The sequence below is a fragment of the Oncorhynchus nerka genome, linkage group LG17, assembly GCF_034236695.1.
Source record: "Oncorhynchus nerka isolate Pitt River linkage group LG17, Oner_Uvic_2.0, whole genome shotgun sequence".
Classification (NCBI taxonomy): domain Eukaryota; kingdom Metazoa; phylum Chordata; class Actinopteri; order Salmoniformes; family Salmonidae; genus Oncorhynchus; species Oncorhynchus nerka.
The window spans coordinates 9,309,306-9,328,896 of NC_088412.1; the positions used below are offsets into that span (position 1 = coordinate 9,309,306).

Below are 19,591 nucleotides of genomic sequence, written 5' to 3' on the forward strand. Positions count from 1 at the left end.
TGAGGGACTGGAAGACTGGGGGATGGGGTATTGAGGGACTGGAAGACTGGGGGATGGGGTATTGAGGGACTGGAAGACTGGGGGCTGGAAGACTGGGGGATGGGGTATTGAGGGACTGGAAGACTGGGGGATGGGGTATTGAGGGACTGGAAGACTGGGGGACTGGAAGACTGGGGGATGGGGTATTGAGGGACTGGAAGACTGGGGGATGGGGTATTGAGGGACTGGAAGACTGGGGGACTGGAAGACTGGGGGATGGGGTATTGAGGGACTGGAAGACTGGGGGATGGGGTATTGAGGGACTGGGGGACTGGAAGACTGGGGGATGGGGTATTGAGGGACTGGGGGACTGGAAGACTGGGGGGCTGGAAGACTGGGGGATGGGGTATTGAGGGACTGGAAGACTGGGGGACTGGAAGACTGGGGGATGGGGTATTGAGGGACTGGAAGACTGGGGGGACTGGAAGACTGGGGGATGGGGTATTGAGGGACTGGAAGACTGGGGGATGGGGTATTGAGGGACTGGGGGACTGGAAGACTGGGGGATGGGGTATTGAGGGACTGGGGGACTGGAAGACTGGGGGATGGGGTATTGAGGGACTGGGGGACTGGGGGATGGGGTATTGAGGGACTGGGGGACTGGAAGACTGGGGGGATGGGGTATTGAGGGACTGGAAGACTGGAAGACTGGGGGACGGGGGACTGGGAGACTGGGGACTACCTGGCTCAGTGGTTGTTGTTGTGCTACTGTAAATCTATGAGCAGTGAGGATTGTCCTGTCCAGAGGACTCTTGTGTGAGTGAGGAGTACTAGAGGATGTTTTCACCATGTGTTGACTGGGACTAGTAGGTTTATGGCTCTATTGAGCAGGATGCTATTCATATCTATTGGGACAGGGCAGAATCACTGTGTTTGTGAGGGTAGACTAAAGAGGACGCCTATGTTCAGTGTGTCTGTGTCCAGTGTGTTTATGTCCAGTGTGTCTGTGTCCAGTGTGTTGGCTGGGCGTCTGTGTCCAGTGTGTTTATGTCCAGTGTGTCTGTGTCCAGTGTGTTTGTTGTGCCAATTCTATTAGCATGTGATCCAGACTGTAGCTGTGTTAGTACGGCCAATTCTAGCATTATGTGGTTCAGTTGTTAAGTTATTTATAGGTTCATGTGAACAGATGTACCAGCAATGACAGGGAACAGGTCTCCTCTTTCTCAATAGGGCACTCCTTCCCGTGTGTGAGTCAGACCAGGCTATTTCTTTCTCTGCAGGCTGTAGCCTACCGCTGCCGAGGCTGCAGTGCTTGGGCAACATGGCTGGCGTCTCCTCTTTGTGATCATTCAGTTACCCAAAGGCAGAGTTTCAAAAAATGTGTTCTAAATAAGAAAATACAATGGAAGTACGTTTAGAGTTCAAAGGTCGAGACCATATTAGCCTGAACCTAGATCTATTGCAGTCTATCTGGCAAGACAGCACAAACAGATCTGGGATCAGGCTAGGGCCAGGCTGGATGCACCGGGATATCAGAGGAGGCTGGTGGGCGGAGGTACAGGAGGACAGGCTCATTGTAATGGCCGGAAGGGTATACTAAGGCAATGTGAAAATTCTATAGCAATATAGAGTGTGAAAGCGGCAGTGCGTTTAATAGACAACTAATAGACACTTCAGTAAATAAAACCTAATCAAAATATCTGTCTTGTCCAAGACCGAGGGGGAAACCAAACTCATTCTGATTGGCTGGGCCTGGCTCCCCAGTGGATGGGCCTGGCTGCCAAGTCGGTGGGCCTATGCCCTCCAAGGCCCACCCATGGCTGAAACCCTACCCAGTCGTGTGAAATCCGTAGGTTAGGGCCTAATGAATTGTATTTAATCAACTGATTTCCATATATGTACTTTTCACAGTATACTTGACTGTGTGTGTTTACAGGAAGTAGGACCTGACCTCATTCACTTTGAACTGGACTGTGTGTGTTTACAGGAAGTAGACCCTGACCTCATTTTCTTTGAACTGGACTGTGTGTGTTTACAGGAAGTAGACCCTGACCTCATTTTCTTTGAACTGGACTGTGTGTGTTTACAGGAAGTAGACCCTGACCTCATTTTCTTTGAACTGGACTGTGTGTGTTTACAGGAAGTAGACCCTGACCTCATTCATTTTGAACTGGACTGTGTGTGTTTACAGGAAGTAGACCCTGACCTCATTTTCTTTGAACTGGACTGTGTGTGTCTACAGGAAGTAGGCCCTGACCTCATTTTCTTTGAACTGGACTGTGTGTGTTTACAGGAAGTAGACCCTGACCTCATTCACTTTGAACTGGACTGTGTGTGTTTACAGGAAGTAGGCCCTGACCTCATTCACTTTGAACTGGACTGTGTGTGTTTACAGGAAGTAGGACCTGACCTCATTCACTTTGAACTGGACTGTGTGTGTTTACAGGAAGTAGACCCTGACCTCATTTTCTTTGAACTGGACTGTGTGTGTTTACAGGAAGTAGACCCTGACCTCATTTTCTTTGAACTGGACTGTGTGTGTTTACAGGAAGTAGACCCTGACCTCATTCATTTTGAACTGGACTGTGTGTGTTTACAGGAAGTAGACCCTGACCTCATTTTCTTTGAACTGGACTGTGTGTGTTTACAGGAAGTAGGCCCTGACCTCATTTTCTTTGAACTGGACTGTGTGTGTTTACAGGAAGTAGACCCTGACCTCATTCACTTTGAACTGGACTGTGTGTGTTTACAGGAAGTAGGCCCTGACCTCATTCACTTTGAACTGGACTGTGTGTGTTTACAGGAAGTAGACCCCGACCTCATTCACTTTGAACTGGACTGTGCGTGTTTACAGGAAGTAGACCCTGACCTCATTCACTTTGAACTGGACTGTGTGTGTTTACAGGAAGTAGACCCTGGCCTCATTCATTTTGAACTGGACTGTGTGTGTTTACAGGAAGTAGACCCTGACCTCATTCACTTTGAACTGGACTGTGTGTGTTTACAGGAAGTAGACCCTGACCTCATTCACTTTGAACTGGACTGTGTGTGTTTACAGGAAGTAGACCCTGACCTCATTCATTTTGAACTGGACTCTGTGTGTTTACAGGAAGTAGACCCTGACCTCATTCACTTTGAACTGGACTGTGTGTGTTTACAGGAAGTAGGCCCTGACCTCATTCACTTTGAACTGGACTGTGTGTGTTTACAGGAAGTAGACCCTGACCTCATTCACTTTGAACTGGACTGTGTGTGTTTACAGGAAGTAGACCCTGACCTCATTCATTTTGAACTGGACTGTGTGTGTTTACAGGAAGTAGGCCCTGACCTCATTCACTTTGAACTGGACTGTGTGTGTTTACAGGAAGTAGACCCTGACCTCGTTCATTTTGAACTGGACTGTGTGTGTTTTCAGGAAGTAGACCCTGACCTCATTCACTTTGAACTGGACTGTGTGTGTTTTCAGGAAGTAGGCCCTGACCTCATTCACTTGGAACTGGACTGTGTGTGTTTACAGGAAGTAGGCCCTGACCTCATTCACTTTGAACTGGACTGTGTGTGTTTTCAGGAAGTAGCAACAGCACAACTTTAGATCGTTAGAACACATTCATCGAAAGCCACAAATATATACCTGAATGGACTTCTGTAAATATGTAAATAACACGGTAGTCCCCTTACATTTGTAAACTTTTACAGATCAAACAACCATGAAAAGGTAGGCTCTCTCTCCCTCAGTTATACACATCAACAACAAGATCAACTAATGTTAGCCAGAGCAAGATGAGCTAAAATACAACAAAGAAACCTTATTTAAAACTCTCTCAAACTTTTTCAGCGAGTTGTCTGTCAAGATTGCTTAAATTGATAAACGATGGTGAATTGTAGCCTACTCGTCTATCTGTGCAGCATGTCTGCCAATGATGCATGCTTGTCCCAACCAAGCACCCAAGCTAACTGGCTAAAGTTGTCTAGCTTGCTAATTAGCTACTTCCAGACACAAATGAGAGACCTCCTCACTCCGACCATTTTACTTGCCGTAGCAGAGTTGGTTGGGCTGTTTACATGTTACTGAGAGCGTTGGTGACTAACTAGTACTTTCTTTGTCCACGTTTACTGACACCGGTCATATTCAGCGGGTGTTGCACTTTGGTAAATGCATCAGTTATTCTGCACTCTGGCACACTCAGACGAGAGTGCTCTGATATCAGAGTAGATATGTTACGGTTTTCTTCCTGGGAAGGAGAGGAGGACCAAAATGCAGCGTGGTTATGGTTGAACATCTTTAATAAAGATGATAACGTGAACAATATACATATACAAAATAAGAAAACGTGGAAAATCCAAAACAGTCCTAACTGGTGCAAAACACAGAGACAGGAAACAATCACCCACAAAATACCCAAAGAATATGGCTGCCTAAATATGGTTCTCAATCAGAGACAACGATAAACACCTGCCCCTGATTGAGAACCACTCCAGGCAACCATAGACTTAGCTAGAATACTACACTGAACACAACCCCATCAATCTACAAAACCCCTAGACAAGACAAACACATAATCACCCATGTCACACCCTGGCCTGACCACAATAATAAAGAAAACACAAAATACTAAGGCCAGGGCGTGACAAGATAGCCAAGAGATATGCTAAACCAAAATAACACCTGCATCTCTAACTGTGTATGACCAACGAAAAACAATATGAGGGGAGAAAGTCAATCACTCACACACACGTGAGATCCTCCTAGCTAGCTAGCTAGCTATCTACCTGACGTTAGCCTACGTGTTTTTATCTTTCTGCATAAATAGATGCGCTAGCCTATTAGCGACGTTATGACTGAGTTATGATCATTACCCTTGCTAGTTTGATTGTATTAACATTCTCAGCCTTACTTTCATTCATCTGATTTTGTCCAAAAGATTAAGTCATTAATAAAACTGAAACAGTACATCGCGAATGCAGGCAGCAAACAATGTACCAGGCCAGCTGGGATTTAAATGATTTATTTATTTTTAACCTTTATTTAACTAGGCAAGCCAGTTAAGAACAAATTCTTATTTACAATGACGTCCTACCGGCGAACAGTGGGTTAAATGCCTTGTTCAGGGGCAGAACGACAGCTTTTTACCTTGTCAGCTCGGGGATTCGATCCAGCAACCTTTTGGTTACTGGCCCAATTTGCAACCTAATAGTAATATGTTTTGGAACTTCATGGAATGTTAAAGTCGAATTTACCCTATTTTTAAAAACTCTTTATAAAGCTAGTTTTGTAGCATAAACTGACATTTAATAAAATCATAAAATAAATTTGATATATATATTTTTTACTGATATTATGATTGTCTGTTTTTTTTTTTTAAATCTGCAAAGTAGTTAAAACGCTGTCAGTTCCACTCTAAGCCATGGTTGAAATTGAATTGCGTTGCTCTTGCTCCTTGCTTGTCGTCCGACCTCTACAGCCAAGAGGTAATACTGTGTTGCTGTGTGTGATTCTTCATCGTGGCATCGATGTATCGAATTACAGTGACAGTATATGGATTGATTTGCAGTGGCGTTGCTGTGCTGTGGATGAGTGGCTCAGATCCTTGTCTGTGTTCAATAATGTACTCGTCTACTGTTTGAAAACGTTTACGAGTAGGAGTGAACTGAAGACTGTCTACCTTACTGAATGCATCTAAGGCTGTCCTTCGTTAAGATGTACCTTATGGGCCGCCGGCTTCCCAGACAGACACATCATCTCTATTGATATAAAGCTTTTCAGTCAAGGACTTAAATGTGTGTCTGGGAATACGGGGCTTTGTCTGTGTATTTCAACTGACCACGTGTGTGTGTGTGTGTGTGTGTGTGTGTGTGTGTGTGTGTGTGTGTGTGTGTGTGTGTGTGTGTGTGTGTGTGTGTGTGTGTGTGTTGTCGGTCTCCTCTCAGGTTGACAAGCATCAGCAGAGTAAAGACTCTGTGTTCTTCCGTGATGGAAAGAGGAGGATTGACTTCATCCTGTCCTATGTGGATGACCGAGACGGAGAGAGGAAGCAGGTAAAATACAACCTTCAGAAACACACCTGTGCTCACTCTTACTGTAGCTATAACCTTTTCTATAACGTCAACTAGTTGTTAAACACAATTTACTAGTTATCACAAGTTTTTCAATGTACTGTAATCTGTAATTGTACTGTAATTCAAAGTGAGACTAGGTGCTGGTTTCTGAGCACTGTACTACTTAGCCTGGGTAAACCAGACTGAATGTTCCACTCCATTGTGAGTTTAGCCTTCAGTTTGGTTTAACCAGGCTACATGACTAGTATTTGGCAATACTACAGTTAAACAGTGTGAGTCAGTATAGAAGCATACTGTACTACATAGCCTGGGGTAAACCAGACTGAATGTTCCACTCCATTGTGAGTTCAGCCTTCAGTTTGGTTTAACCAGGCTACATGACTAGTATTTGGCAATACTACAGTTAAACAGTGTGAGTCAGTATAGAAGCATACTGTACTACATAGCCTGGGGTAAACCAGACTGAATGTTCCACTCCATTGTGAGTTTAGCCTTCAGTTTGGTTTAACCAGGCTACATGACTAGTATTTGGCAATACTACAGTTAAACAGTGTGAGTCAGTATAGAAGCATACTGTACTACATAGCCTGGGGTAAACCAGACTGAATGTTCCACTCCATTGTGAGTTCAGCCTTCAGTTTGGTTTAACCAGGCTACATGACTAGTATTTGGCAATACTACAGTTAAACAGTGTGAGTCAGTATAGAAGCATACTGTACTACATAGCCTGGGGTAAACCAGACTGAATGTTCCACTCCATTGTGAGTTCAGCCTTCAGTTTGGTTTAACCAGGCTACATGACTAGTATTTGGCAATACTACAGTTAAACAGTGTGAGTCCGTATAGAAGCATACTGTACTACATAGTCAGTTGTCAGTAGCAGCTAGTTTTCTCTTGCCAAGCTGTTCATAATATCACTGACTTTATTGATAGTGTTAAAGGGGAAACGGCCGGTGGCACTTTGCTCCTTCAAAGTCCAATATCTTGAACACTTGACTGCCGACATGAAAAACATTATGAACTGTATGGACTAATGAAAAAAAACTACCAAAATATAGTTTTTGAGTGGATTTTTCCCTTGAATATTCTAGAGATAAGTTGCAGTAGCTATGATTCCTGATTCCTAGCCAGCCCCATGGAATGGAGTGTCCTTATCATCAGCCTTGCTTTTGCGTTAGCCTTGAATTGACACTTAGTTTCCTTGGTTAAATTGTTATTTTTTAGTGTATTTTGAGTGCTAAGTATGTTTGAGTAGTATTTACATGCTGTGTGAACTGTGACACAGCCCTCCCTTGTCCCCATATGATAGGCTACTGGACTGGCCTGGTCAGTAGCTTCAGACTGTATGTTTGGCTACTGGACTGGCCTGGTCAGTAGCTTCAGACTGTATGTTTGGCTACTGGACTGGCCTGGTCAGTAGCTTCAGACTGTATGTTTGGCTACTGTGCTGGCCTGGTCAGTAGCTTCAGACTGTATGTTTGGCTACTGGACTGGCCTGGTCAGTAGCTTCAAGCCGTATGTTAGGCTACTGGACTGGCCTGGTCAGTAGCTTCAGACTGTATGTTTGGCTACTGTGCTGGCCTGGTCAGTAGCTTCAGACTGTATGTTTGGCTACTGGACTGGCCTGGTCAGTAGCTTCAAGCCGTATGTTTGGCTACTGTGCTGGCCTGGTCAGTAGCTTCAGACTGTATGTTAGGCTACTGTGCTGGCCTGGTCAGTAGCTTCAAGCCGTATGTTTGGCTACTGTGCTGGCCTGGTCAGTAGCTTCAGACTGTATGTTTGGCTACTGTGCTGGCCTGGTCAGTAGCTTCAGACTGTATGTTTGGCTACTGGACTGGCCTGGTCAGTAGCTTCAAGCCGTATGTTAGGCTACTGGACTGGCCTGGTCAGTAGCTTCAAGCCGTATGTTAGGCTACTGGACTGGCCTGGTCAGTAGCTTCAGACTGTATGTTTGGCTACTGTGCTGGCCTGGTCAGTAGCTTCAGACTGTATGTTTGGCTACTGGACTGGCCTGGTCAGTAGCTTCAAGCCGTATGTTAGGCTACTGTGCTGGCCTGGTCAGTAGCTTCAGACTGTATGTTTGGCTACTGGACTGGCCTGGTCAGTAGCTTCAGACTGTATGTTTGGCTACTGGACTGACCTGGTCAGTAGCTTCAGACTGTATGTTAGGCTACTGTGCTGGCCTGGTCAGTAGCTTCAGACTGTATGTTTGGCTACTGGACTGGCCTGGTCAGTAGCTTCAAGCCGTATGTTAGTCTACTGGACCTGCCTGGTCAGTAGCTTCAGACTGTATGTTAGGCTACTGTGCTGGCCTGGTCAGTAGCTTCAAGCTGTATATTAGGCTACTGTGCTGGCCTGGTCAGTAGCTTCAAGCTGTATATTAGGCTACTGTGCTGGCCTGGTCAGTAGCTTCAGACTGTATGTTTGGCTACTGGACTAGCCTGGTCAGTAGCTTCAGACTGTATCTTTGGCTACTGGACTGGCTTGGTCAGTAGCTTCAGACTGTATGGTGGCTGCAGCTAGCCCAGGGACTAGTAGCTACAGACAGTGTGTTTGGATGCAGCTAGCCCAGGGACTAGTAGCTACAGACAGTGTGTTTGGATGCAGCTAGCCCAGGGACTAGTAGCTACAGAGTGAATGGTCCAGTGTGTCTGGTACAGGAGTGTTAGCTCTAACACCTTGTTGTTACTGTCACTTCATGGCTGGGAGGCCTGTCAGCTCTGCTGTCAGCTCTGCTGTATCTAGAAAAAAGAAAAAAAGAAACGCACACCTATTCAGGCGAGGTGCTGGCTAACGCAAGGAACACTTGAAAATAAAGGAGAGCCGCACACTCCAGGAGCTCAGATGCAAAAATGTTAATTTACCAACGTTTCGACAGCCAAGCTGTCTTCATCAGGGTATGATCACAAACACTGCGGGATGACTCATTTATATAGTGTCAAGACACACAGGTGTCTGTAATCATGGCCAAGAGTGGCCTAATATCATTGGTTAATTTCTCAAATATTAAAATGGCATAGAAAGAGCAGCATACAAACAACAAATGGATAACATACGATCATAGATTCAAGTTTACAAACAATTACAATGGCAAAGTCACAATAATCACAAGAATGGCTTCAGATCAAAGTCTACGTTGAGACCGAAGGGAGCAAGGGTCGTTAAGTTAAAGATCCATGCAGCCTCTCGTTTTAACAATAAATGATCAAGGTCACCCCCTCTCCTAGGGAGGGTGACATGTTCGATGCCAATATAACGCAGAGCTCTGCTGTGTCTGTCTGTTCTGAACCTCACACTCAGTCACCACACTCACTGCCCACCATACTGACCCTAGGCCTGGACAGGAACTGTCACACAGACACAGACACAGTCACTATTCCTAGAATGTTATAGTTGGATGTGTGGTAACAGGAAAGTTGAGGCCCTCATCCTGTATGATAAATGCAGATGACGAAGCAGTGAAATTGATGGAGGAAGTTGTATTTCTAGTGCCAAAACAGATAAACTCCCCATTACCGTGTGTTTCTATAGCAACGCGTATGCCCCACCCACCTGAGGGTCTGTCTTTTTCAGCAGTATTTGCTGTGTTTGAGGGATGCAAAATCAAATCAAATCAAATTGATTTATATAGCCCTTCGTACATCAACTGATATCTCAAAGTGCTGTACAGAAACCCAGCCTAAAACCCCAAACGGCAAGCAATGCAGGTGTAGAAGCCCGGTGGCTAGGAAAAACTCCCTAGAAAGGCCAAAACCTAGGAAGAAACCTAGAGAGGAACCAGGCTATGAGGGGTGGCCAGTCCTCTTCTGGCTGTGCCGGGTGGAGATTATAACAGAACATGGCCAAGATGTTCAAATATTCATAAATGACCAGCATGGTCGTATAATAATAAGGCAGAACAGTTGAAACTGGAGCAGCAGCACGGTCAGGTGGACTGGGGACAGCAAGGAGTCATCAAGTCAGGTAGTCCTGGGGCATGGTCCTAGGGCTCAGGTCAGTTGAAACTGGAGCAGCAGCACGGTCAGGTGGACTGGGGACAGCAAGGAGTCATCAAGTCAGGTAGTCCTGGGGCATGGTCCTAGGGCTCAGGTCAGTTGAAACTGGAGCAGCAGCACGGTCAGGTGGACTGGGGACAGCAAGGTGTCATCATGTCAGGTAGTCCTGGGGCATGGTCCTAGGGCTCAGGTCAGTTGAAACTGGAGCAGCAGCACGGCCAGGTGGACTGGGGACAGCAAGGAGTCATCATGTCAGGTAGTCCTGGGGCATGGTCCTAGGGCTCAGGTCCTCCGAGAGAGAGAGAGAGAGAGAGAGAGAAAGAGAGAATTAGAGAACGCACACTTAGATTCACACAGGACACCGAAAAATCCACTTATCACTTTAAATCTGGCTGGGATTGATTGCTTTCCTTTGACTCTTCCCGACTCTTTTATACTCTTGCCTGATGTTTTTCCCCCGTTAGCGTTATTAGAGTTGTTTTAAAAACCTTTTAACAATTTCGATGCCCGTTGCTAGTTGTTAAGTTCCTCTCCTTTATTGTTGTGTTTCTCAACAGGAGAGGCGGAAGGAGTACGAGGCGAACCTACAGAAGGCAGGTCTGGAGCTGGAGACAGAGGATCAATCGGTGAGATTCCTGCTCTGACGGTTCATTCAGTTAGATATAACCAAGTTATGGTGAGATTCCTGCTCTGACGGTTCATTCAGTTAGATATTACCAAGGTATGGTGAGATTCCTCCTCTGAAGATTCATTCAGTTAGATATAACCAAGTTATGGTGAGATTCCTCCTCTGAAGATTCATTCAGTTAGATATTACCAAGGTATGGTGAGATTCCTCCTCTGAAGATTCATTCAGTTAGATATAACCAAGTTATGGTGAGATTCCTCCTCTGAAGATTCATTCAGTTAGATATTACCAAGTTATGGTGATATTCCTCCTCTGAAGATTCATTCAGTTAGAAGAAGTTATGGTCAGCATAAACTGATCTGGGACCAGGTTAGTGAATAACACCATTGGACCATAGAAGTTAGTAACACAGCATAAACTGATCTGGGACCAGGTTAGTGAATAACACCATTGGACCATAGAAGTCAGTAACGCAGCATAAACTGATCTGGGACCAGGTAAGTGAATAACACCATTGGACCATACAGGGACAGGCTGTTCTGTTTTTGTATTGGGGGATACCATTACTCTATCTCACCACCTGAGGTAGGTAGATCAATAGACAACATCACAGCACAGTTCAGGAAAATGGCTTGTTTGTGGTAGTGCAAGTAGCTCAATTCTGCTATTGGGACAGAAATGGATTGTCCTTGAGCAACCCTATAATGAAACTGATATGACTATGTCTGTCTATCTTTGTCTGTCTTTGTTTCTCTGCCTGTTTCTCTGGTCTAATTATCTACCTATTTCTCTGTCTGTTTCTGTGTTGGTCAATTTCGCCATCTCTCCATCTCCACATCTCTCCATCTCCACATCTCTCCATCTCCACATCTCTCCGTCCCACCATCTCTCCATCTCACTATCTCACCATCTCTCCATCCCACCATCTCTCCAAATCTCCACATTCCACATCACCCCATCTCTCCATCCCACCATCTTCACATCTCTTGATCTCTCCATCCTACAATCTCTCCAAATCTCTCCATCTCCACATCTCACCATGTCACCATCCTACCATCTCTCCAAATCTCCATATCTCTCTGTCTCCATGTCTCCATCACACCATCTCTCCATTTCACCATCTCCACATCTCTCCATTTCTCTCCTCCAATCAGGAGTCAGATGATGGTAAGACATACTATGTGAAGATCCACACTCCGTGGGATGTGCTAGCCACCTATGCCGATGTCCTCAAGATCAAGGTTCCCTTCAAGGCCAACGACATCCCCGCACACAAGGTACAGTAGGCAGCCGGGTATCCTAGTGGTTAGAGAGGCGAGCCAGCAACCAGAGGGTTCCCGGTTCTAATCGCAAAACTGAAAGGAAAAATCTCGTCAGGACAAATTTCCGTAGACTGTAGGGAAGATCTGTTTGTGCTCTTGCTAACTCCATTGCTTTCATTGTCAAGCCAAACACAATTGGCCGTCACGCTTCAGTAGGAATGTAAAACTAGTACTCAGGCTAGGAATGTAAAACTAGCCCTCAGGATAGAAATGTAAAACTAGTACTCAGGCTAGGAATGTAAAACTAGTACTCAGGCTAGGAATGTAAAACTAGTACTCAGGCTAGGAATGTAAAACTAGTACTCAGTTTAGGAATGTAAAACTAGTACTCAGGCTAGGAATGTAAAACTAGTACTTAGGCTAGGAATGTAAAACTAGTACTCAGGCTAGGAATGTAAAACTAGTACTCAGGCTAGGAATGTAAAACTAGTACTCAGGCTAGGAATGTAAAACTAGTACTCAGGCTAGGAATATAAAACTAGTACTCAGGAATATAAAACTAGCCCTCAGTTTAGGAATGTAAAACTAGTACTCAGGCTAGGAATGTAAAACTAGTCCTCAGTTTAGGAATGTAAAACTAGTACTCAGGTTAGGAATGTAAAACTAGTACTCAGGTTAGGAATATAAAACTAGTACTCAGGAATATAAAACTAGCCCTCAGGCTAGGAATGTAAAACTAGTACTCAGGATAAGAATGTAAAACTAGCACTCAGGATAGGAATGTAAAATGATAAAGATTCCCATTCTTAAAGTCTCCTCTTCCACCAGGACATTCCCATGAACTGGCTGTTCACTCCCTTCCGTCTACCGAACCACATTATGAATCCTGAACCAGACTACTTCACCTCACCCTTCAACAAGGAAAAGATTGACTTCTTCCTTATCGATGACAAGGAGACCTTCTTCCCTCCCTCTGTCCGCAACAGGATAGTAAGTACTGCACCGTCATTAAGGTTTATTACAGGAGCATCAAGTGGATCGTCATTAGGATTTATTACAGGAGCATCAAGTGGATCGTCATTAGGGTTTATTATAGGAGCATCAAGTGGATCGTCATTAGGGTTTATTATAGGAGCATCAAGTGGACCATCATTAGGGTTTATTACAGGAGCAGGTGGATCGTCATTAGGGTTTATTATAGGAGCATCAAGTGGATCGTCATTAGGGTTTATTATAGGAGCATCAAGTGGATCGTCATTAGGGTTTATTATAGGAGCATCAAGTGGATCGTCATTAGGGTTTATTATAGGAGCATCAAGTGGATCGTCATTAGGGTTTATTATAGGAGCATCAAGTGGATCCTCATTAGGGTTTATTATAGGAGCATCAAGTGGATCGTCATTAGAGTTTATTATAGGAGCATCAGGTGGATCCTCATTAGGGTTTATTATAGGAGCATCAAGTGGATCGTCATTAGGGTTTATTATAGGAGCATCAAGGGGATCGTCATTAGGGTTTATTATAGGAGCATCAAGTGGATCAACATTAGGGTTTATTATAGGAGCATCAAGTGGATCGTCATTAGGGTTTATTATAGGAGCATCAAGTGGATCGTCATTAGGGTTTATTATAGGAGCATCAAGTGGATCCTCATTAGGGTTTATTATAGGAGCATCAAGTGGATCATCATTAGGGTTTATTATAGGAGCATCAAGTGGATCGTCATTAGGGTTTATTATAGGAGCATCAGGTGGATCGTCATTAGGGTTTATTATAGGAGCAGGTGGATCGTCATTAGGGTTTATTATAGGAGCATCAAGTGGATCGTCATTAGGGTTTATTATAGGAGCATCAGGTGGATCGTCATTAGGGTTTATTATAGGAGCATCAGGTGGATCGTCATTAGGGTTTATTATAGGAGCAGGTGGATCGTCATTAGGGTTTATTATAGGAGCATCAGGTGGATCGTCATTAGGGTTTATTATAGGAGCATCAAGTGGATCGTCATTAGGGTTTATTATAGGAGCATCAGGTGGATCGTCATTAGGGTATATTATAGGAGCATCAGGTGGATCGTCATTAGGGTTTATTATAGGAGCATCAGGTGGATCGTCATTAGGGTTTATTATAGGAGCATCAGGTGGATCGTCATTAGGGTTTATTATAGGAGCATCAGGTGGATCGTCATTAGGGTTTATTATAGGAGCATCAAGTGGATCGTCATTAGGGTTTATTATAGGAGCATCAAGTGGATCGTCATTAGGGTTTATTATAGGAGCATCAAGTGGATCCTCATTAGGGTTTATTATAGGAGCATCAAGTGGATCGTCATTAGGGTTTATTATAGGAGCATCAGGTGGATCCTCATTAGGGTTTATTATAGGAGCATCAAGTGGATCGTCATTAGGGTTTATTATAGGAGCATCAAGGGAATCGTCATTAGGGTTTATTATAGGAGCATCAAGTGGATCAACATTAGGGTTTATTATAGGAGCATCAAGTGGATCGTCATTAGGGTTTATTATAGGAGCATCAGGTGGATCGTCATTAGGGTTTATTATAGGAGCATCAGGTGGATCGTCATTAGGGTTTATTATAGGAGCATCAGGTGGATCGTCATTAGGGTTTATTATAGGAGCATCAAGTGGATCGTCATTAGGGTTTATTATAGGAGCATCAAGTGGATCCTCATTAGGGTTTATTATAGGAGCATCAAGTGGATCGTCATTAGGGTTTATTATAGGAGCATCAAGTGGATCCTCATTAGGGTTTATTATAGGAGCATCAAGTGGATCATCATTAGGGTTTATTATAGGAGCATCAGGTGGATCGTCATTAGGGTTTATTATAGGAGCATCAGGTGGATCGTCATTAGGGTTTATTATAGGAGCATCAGGTGGATCGTCATTAGGGTTTATTATAGGAGCATCAGGTGGATCGTCATTAGGGTTTATTATAGGAGCAGGTGGATCGTCATTAGGGTTTATTATAGGAGCATCAGGTGGATCGTCATTAGGGTTTATTATAGGAGCATCAAGTGGATCGTCATTAGGGTTTATTATAGGAGCATCAGGTGGATCGTCATTAGGGTATATTATAGGAGCATCAGGTGGATCGTCATTAGGGTTTATTATAGGAGCATCAGGTGGATCGTCATTAGGGTTTATTATAGGAGCATCAGGTGGATCGTCATTAGGGTTTATTATAGGAGCATCAGGTGGATCGTCATTAGGGTTTATTATAGGAGCATCAGGTGGATCGTCATTAGGGTTTATTATAGGAGCATCAGGTGGATCGTCATTAGGGTTTATTATAGGAGCATCAAGTGAACCGTCGTAACACTTATTTCTTATCAGAGTTTTAAATGTAGCCATTCAAGGTAATCCTGTAAATATAGTGGCTTCTAAAATGAATTAATATAATATTAAACTTTCACCTCTCCTCCTACAGGTGTACTACATGACCTTTCACCTCTCCTCCTCCAGGTGTACTAAATGACCTTTCACCTCTCCTCCTCCAGGTGTTCTAAATGACCTTTCACCTCTCCTCCTCCAGGTGTACTAAATGACCTTTCACCTCTCCTCCTCCAGGTGTTCTAAATGACCTTTCACCTCTCCTCCTCCAGGTGTTCTAAATGACCTTTCACTTCTCCTCCTCCAGGTGTTCTAAATGACCTTTCACCTCTCCTCCTCCAGGTGTACTAAATGACCTTTCACCTCTCCTCCTCCAGGTGTACTAAATGACCTTTCACCTCTCCTCCTACAGGTGTACTAAATGACCTTTCACCTCTCCTCCTCCAGGTGTACTAAATGACCTTTCACCTCTCCTCCTACAGGTGTACTAAATGACCTTTCACTTCTCCTCCTCCAGGTGTTCTAAATGACCTTTCACCTCTCCTCCTCCAGGTGTACTAAATGACCTTTCACCTCTCCTCCAGGTGTTCTAAATGACCTTTCACCTCTCCTCCTCCAGGTGTTCTAAATGACCTTTCACCTCTCCTCCTCCAGGTGTACTAAATTACCTTTCACCTCTCCTCCTCCTACAGGTGTACTAAATGACCTTTCACCTCTCTTCCTCCTACAGGTGTACTAAATGACATTTCACCTCTCCTCCTCCAGGTGTTCTAAATGACCTTTCACCTCTCCTCCTCCAGGTGTACTATATCCTGGCCCGCTGTGCGTACTACAAGGAGGACAGTGATGACAAGAACAAGAAGGGCATCAAGCGCCTGCTCAACAACGGGACCTACGGGGCTGCCTTCCCACTACATGATGTAAGAAGCTACTGTATAACAGTGACCTTTCTCCTGGCGGCTAAAACAGCGTTGCCCTCTGGGCTCTTGTTGGGCCTAATGGTATGCACATGTGCCATTGAGTATCTGTGAAGTCGTTAAAGGCATAGGGTGTGTGAGGTATAAATGACTTTAAAGGTAGTTTTCGGCGGAGCCAATGCGCAGAGACATAAAGATGAGTTCATCTGACTCTTGGGGAAGTAGAAAAATGGCTTGATTGCCAGGATCTTCGCACCATCGCTTTACTGTTGTAGGGGAAAGGAAAGTGAAATACATGGGGGGGGGGTTTTGTGCACACTGTGCTCTCTTTATGTTTCATACAATAATTCCCTGTTTAGAGGACAGTTGGATATGTGGCTACTGCGACTGAAGCTCATTTGTAATTGAACTGATCCAAGCATTTTCTCTGTAACAAAACTGTCATCACCTTTCGATGTGACACACGCATGTTATGGATGAACAGTAGCACCATGACTCTATAAATGACATCTATCCAGTAGGACCATGACTCTATAAATGACATGTATCCAGTAGGACCATGACTCTAATGACATCTATCCAGTAGGACCATGACTCTAATGACATGTATCCAGTAGGACCATGACTCTATAAATTACATGTATCCAGTAGGACCATGACTCTATAAATTACATTTACATTTACATTTAAGTCATTTAGCAGACGCTCTTATCCAGAGCGACATGTATCCAGTAGCACCATGACTCTAATGACATGTATCCAGTAGGACCATGACTCTATAAATGACATGTATCCAGTAGGACCATGACTCTATAAATGACATGTATCCAGTAGGACCATGACTCTATAAATGACATGTATCCAGTAGGACCATGACTCTATAAATGACATGTATCCAGTAGCACCATAACTCTAATGACATGTATCCAGTAGGACCATGACTCTATAAATTACATCTATCCAGTAGCACCATGACTCTATAAATGACATGTATCCAGTAGCACCATGACTCTAATGACATGTATCCAGTAGGACCATGACTCTAATGACATGTATCCAGTAGCACCATGACTCTAATGACATGTATCCAGTAGGACCATGACTCTATAAATGACATCGATCCAGTAGCACCATGACTCTAATGACATCTATCCAGTAGGACCATGACTCTATAAATGACATGTATCCAGTAGGACCATGACTCTATAAATGACATCTATCCAGTAGCACCATGACTCTAATGACATGTATCCAGTAGGACCATGACTCTAATGACATGTATCCAGTAGGACCATGACTCTATAAATGACATCTATCCAGTAGCACCATGACTCTAATGACATGTATCCAGTAGGACCATGACTCTATAAATGACATGTATCCAGTAGGACCATGACTCTAATGACATCTATCCAGTAGCACCATGACACTATAAATGACATGTATCCAGTAGCACCATGACACTATAAATGACATGTATCCAGTAGCACCATAACTCTAATGACATCTATCCAGTAGGACCATGACTCTATAAATGACATGTATCCAGTAGGACCATGACTCTATAAATGACATGTATCCAGTAGCACCATAACTCTAATGACATGTATCCAGTAGGACCATGACTCTATAAATGACATGTATCCAGTAGGACCATGACTCTATAAATGACATGTATCCAGTAGCACCATAACTCTAATGACATGTATCCAGTAGGACCATGACTCTAATGACATGTATCCAGTAGCACCATGACTCTAATGACATGTATCCAGTAGGACCATGACTCTATAAATGACATGTATCCAGTAGGACCATGACTCTAATGACATGTATCCAGTAGGACCATGACTCTATAAAAGACATGTATCCAGTAGGACCATGACTCTATAAATGACATGTATCCAGTAGCACCATGACTCTAATGACATGTATCCAGTAGGACCATGACTCTATAAATGACATGTATCCAGTAGGACCATGACTCTAATGACATCTATCTCTCTGTATGTCTACAGTCTCGCTACTGGAAGGCATCCAGAGACCCCAACAGTGAGAGTGAGAGATTCAGCCTCTACAAACACTGGGCCCGGTTCTTCAGTTTCTTCAAAGAGCAGCCTCTCAATTTGATACGGTGAGAGCACAACACAACATGACACAACACGACCCAACACAACAAGACACAACACAACATGACACAACACGACGCAACACAACATGACACAACACAACATGACACAACACAACATGACACAACACGACACAACACAACATGACACAACACGACACAACACAACATGACACAACATGACACAACACAACATGACACAACACAACACGACACAACACAACATGACACAACACGACACGACACAACATGACACAACATGACACAACATGACACAACACAACATGACACAACATGACACAACACGACGCAACACAACATGACACAACACAACATGACACAACACGACACAACACAACATGACACAACACGACACGACACAACATGACACAACATGACACAACATGACACAACACGACACGACACAACATGACACAACATGACACAACATGACACAACACGACACGACACAACACAACACAACACGACACAACATGACACAACATGACACAACATGACACAACACGACACGACACAACACGACACAACACAACACAACATGACACAACATGACACAACACGACACAACACAACATGACACGACACAACACGACAACACAACATGACACGACACAACATGACACGACACAACACGACACAACACAACATGACACGACACAACACGACAACACAACATGACACAACACGACACAACATGACACGACACGACACAACATGACACGACATGACACAACACGACACAACATGACACAACATGACACGACATGACACAACACAACACAACACGACACGACACTACACAACACGACACAACACAACATGACACAACATGACACGACACAACACGACACAACACGACACGACACAACACAACACGACACAACATGACACAACATGACACAACACGACACTACACGACACTACACGACGCAACACAACATGACACAACATGACACTACACAACACTACACGACACCACACCACACAACACGACAACACGACACAACATGACACAACACGACACAACATGACACGACACGACACAACACGACACAACATGACACAACACGACACTACACGACACTACACGACACCACACGACACAACACGACAACACAACATGACACAACACGACACAACACGACACAGCACGACACAACATGACACAACACGGCACGACACAACACACCATGACACAACACGACACAACATGACACCACACAACATAACACAACACGACACAACACGACA

General features: G+C 44.1%; 1 protein-coding gene across 2 annotated transcripts in view; it reads left to right on the forward strand.

Annotated features, from left to right (window-relative positions):
• LOC115119661 (anoctamin-5-like) overlaps window positions 1-19,591 on the forward strand; it is an 81,640-nt gene that overhangs the window by 32,473 nt on the left and 29,576 nt on the right. For both annotated transcript variants that reach the window (XM_065002934.1, XM_065002935.1), the window contains 6 exons: window positions 5,908-6,015; window positions 10,589-10,657; window positions 11,814-11,936; window positions 12,750-12,911; window positions 16,075-16,194; window positions 18,210-18,325. In XM_065002934.1, coding sequence (XP_064859006.1) covers window positions 5,908-6,015; window positions 10,589-10,657; window positions 11,814-11,936; window positions 12,750-12,911; window positions 16,075-16,194; window positions 18,210-18,325 — 698 coding nt within the window. The remainder of the gene's footprint in view (window positions 1-5,907; window positions 6,016-10,588; window positions 10,658-11,813; window positions 11,937-12,749; window positions 12,912-16,074; window positions 16,195-18,209; window positions 18,326-19,591) is intronic.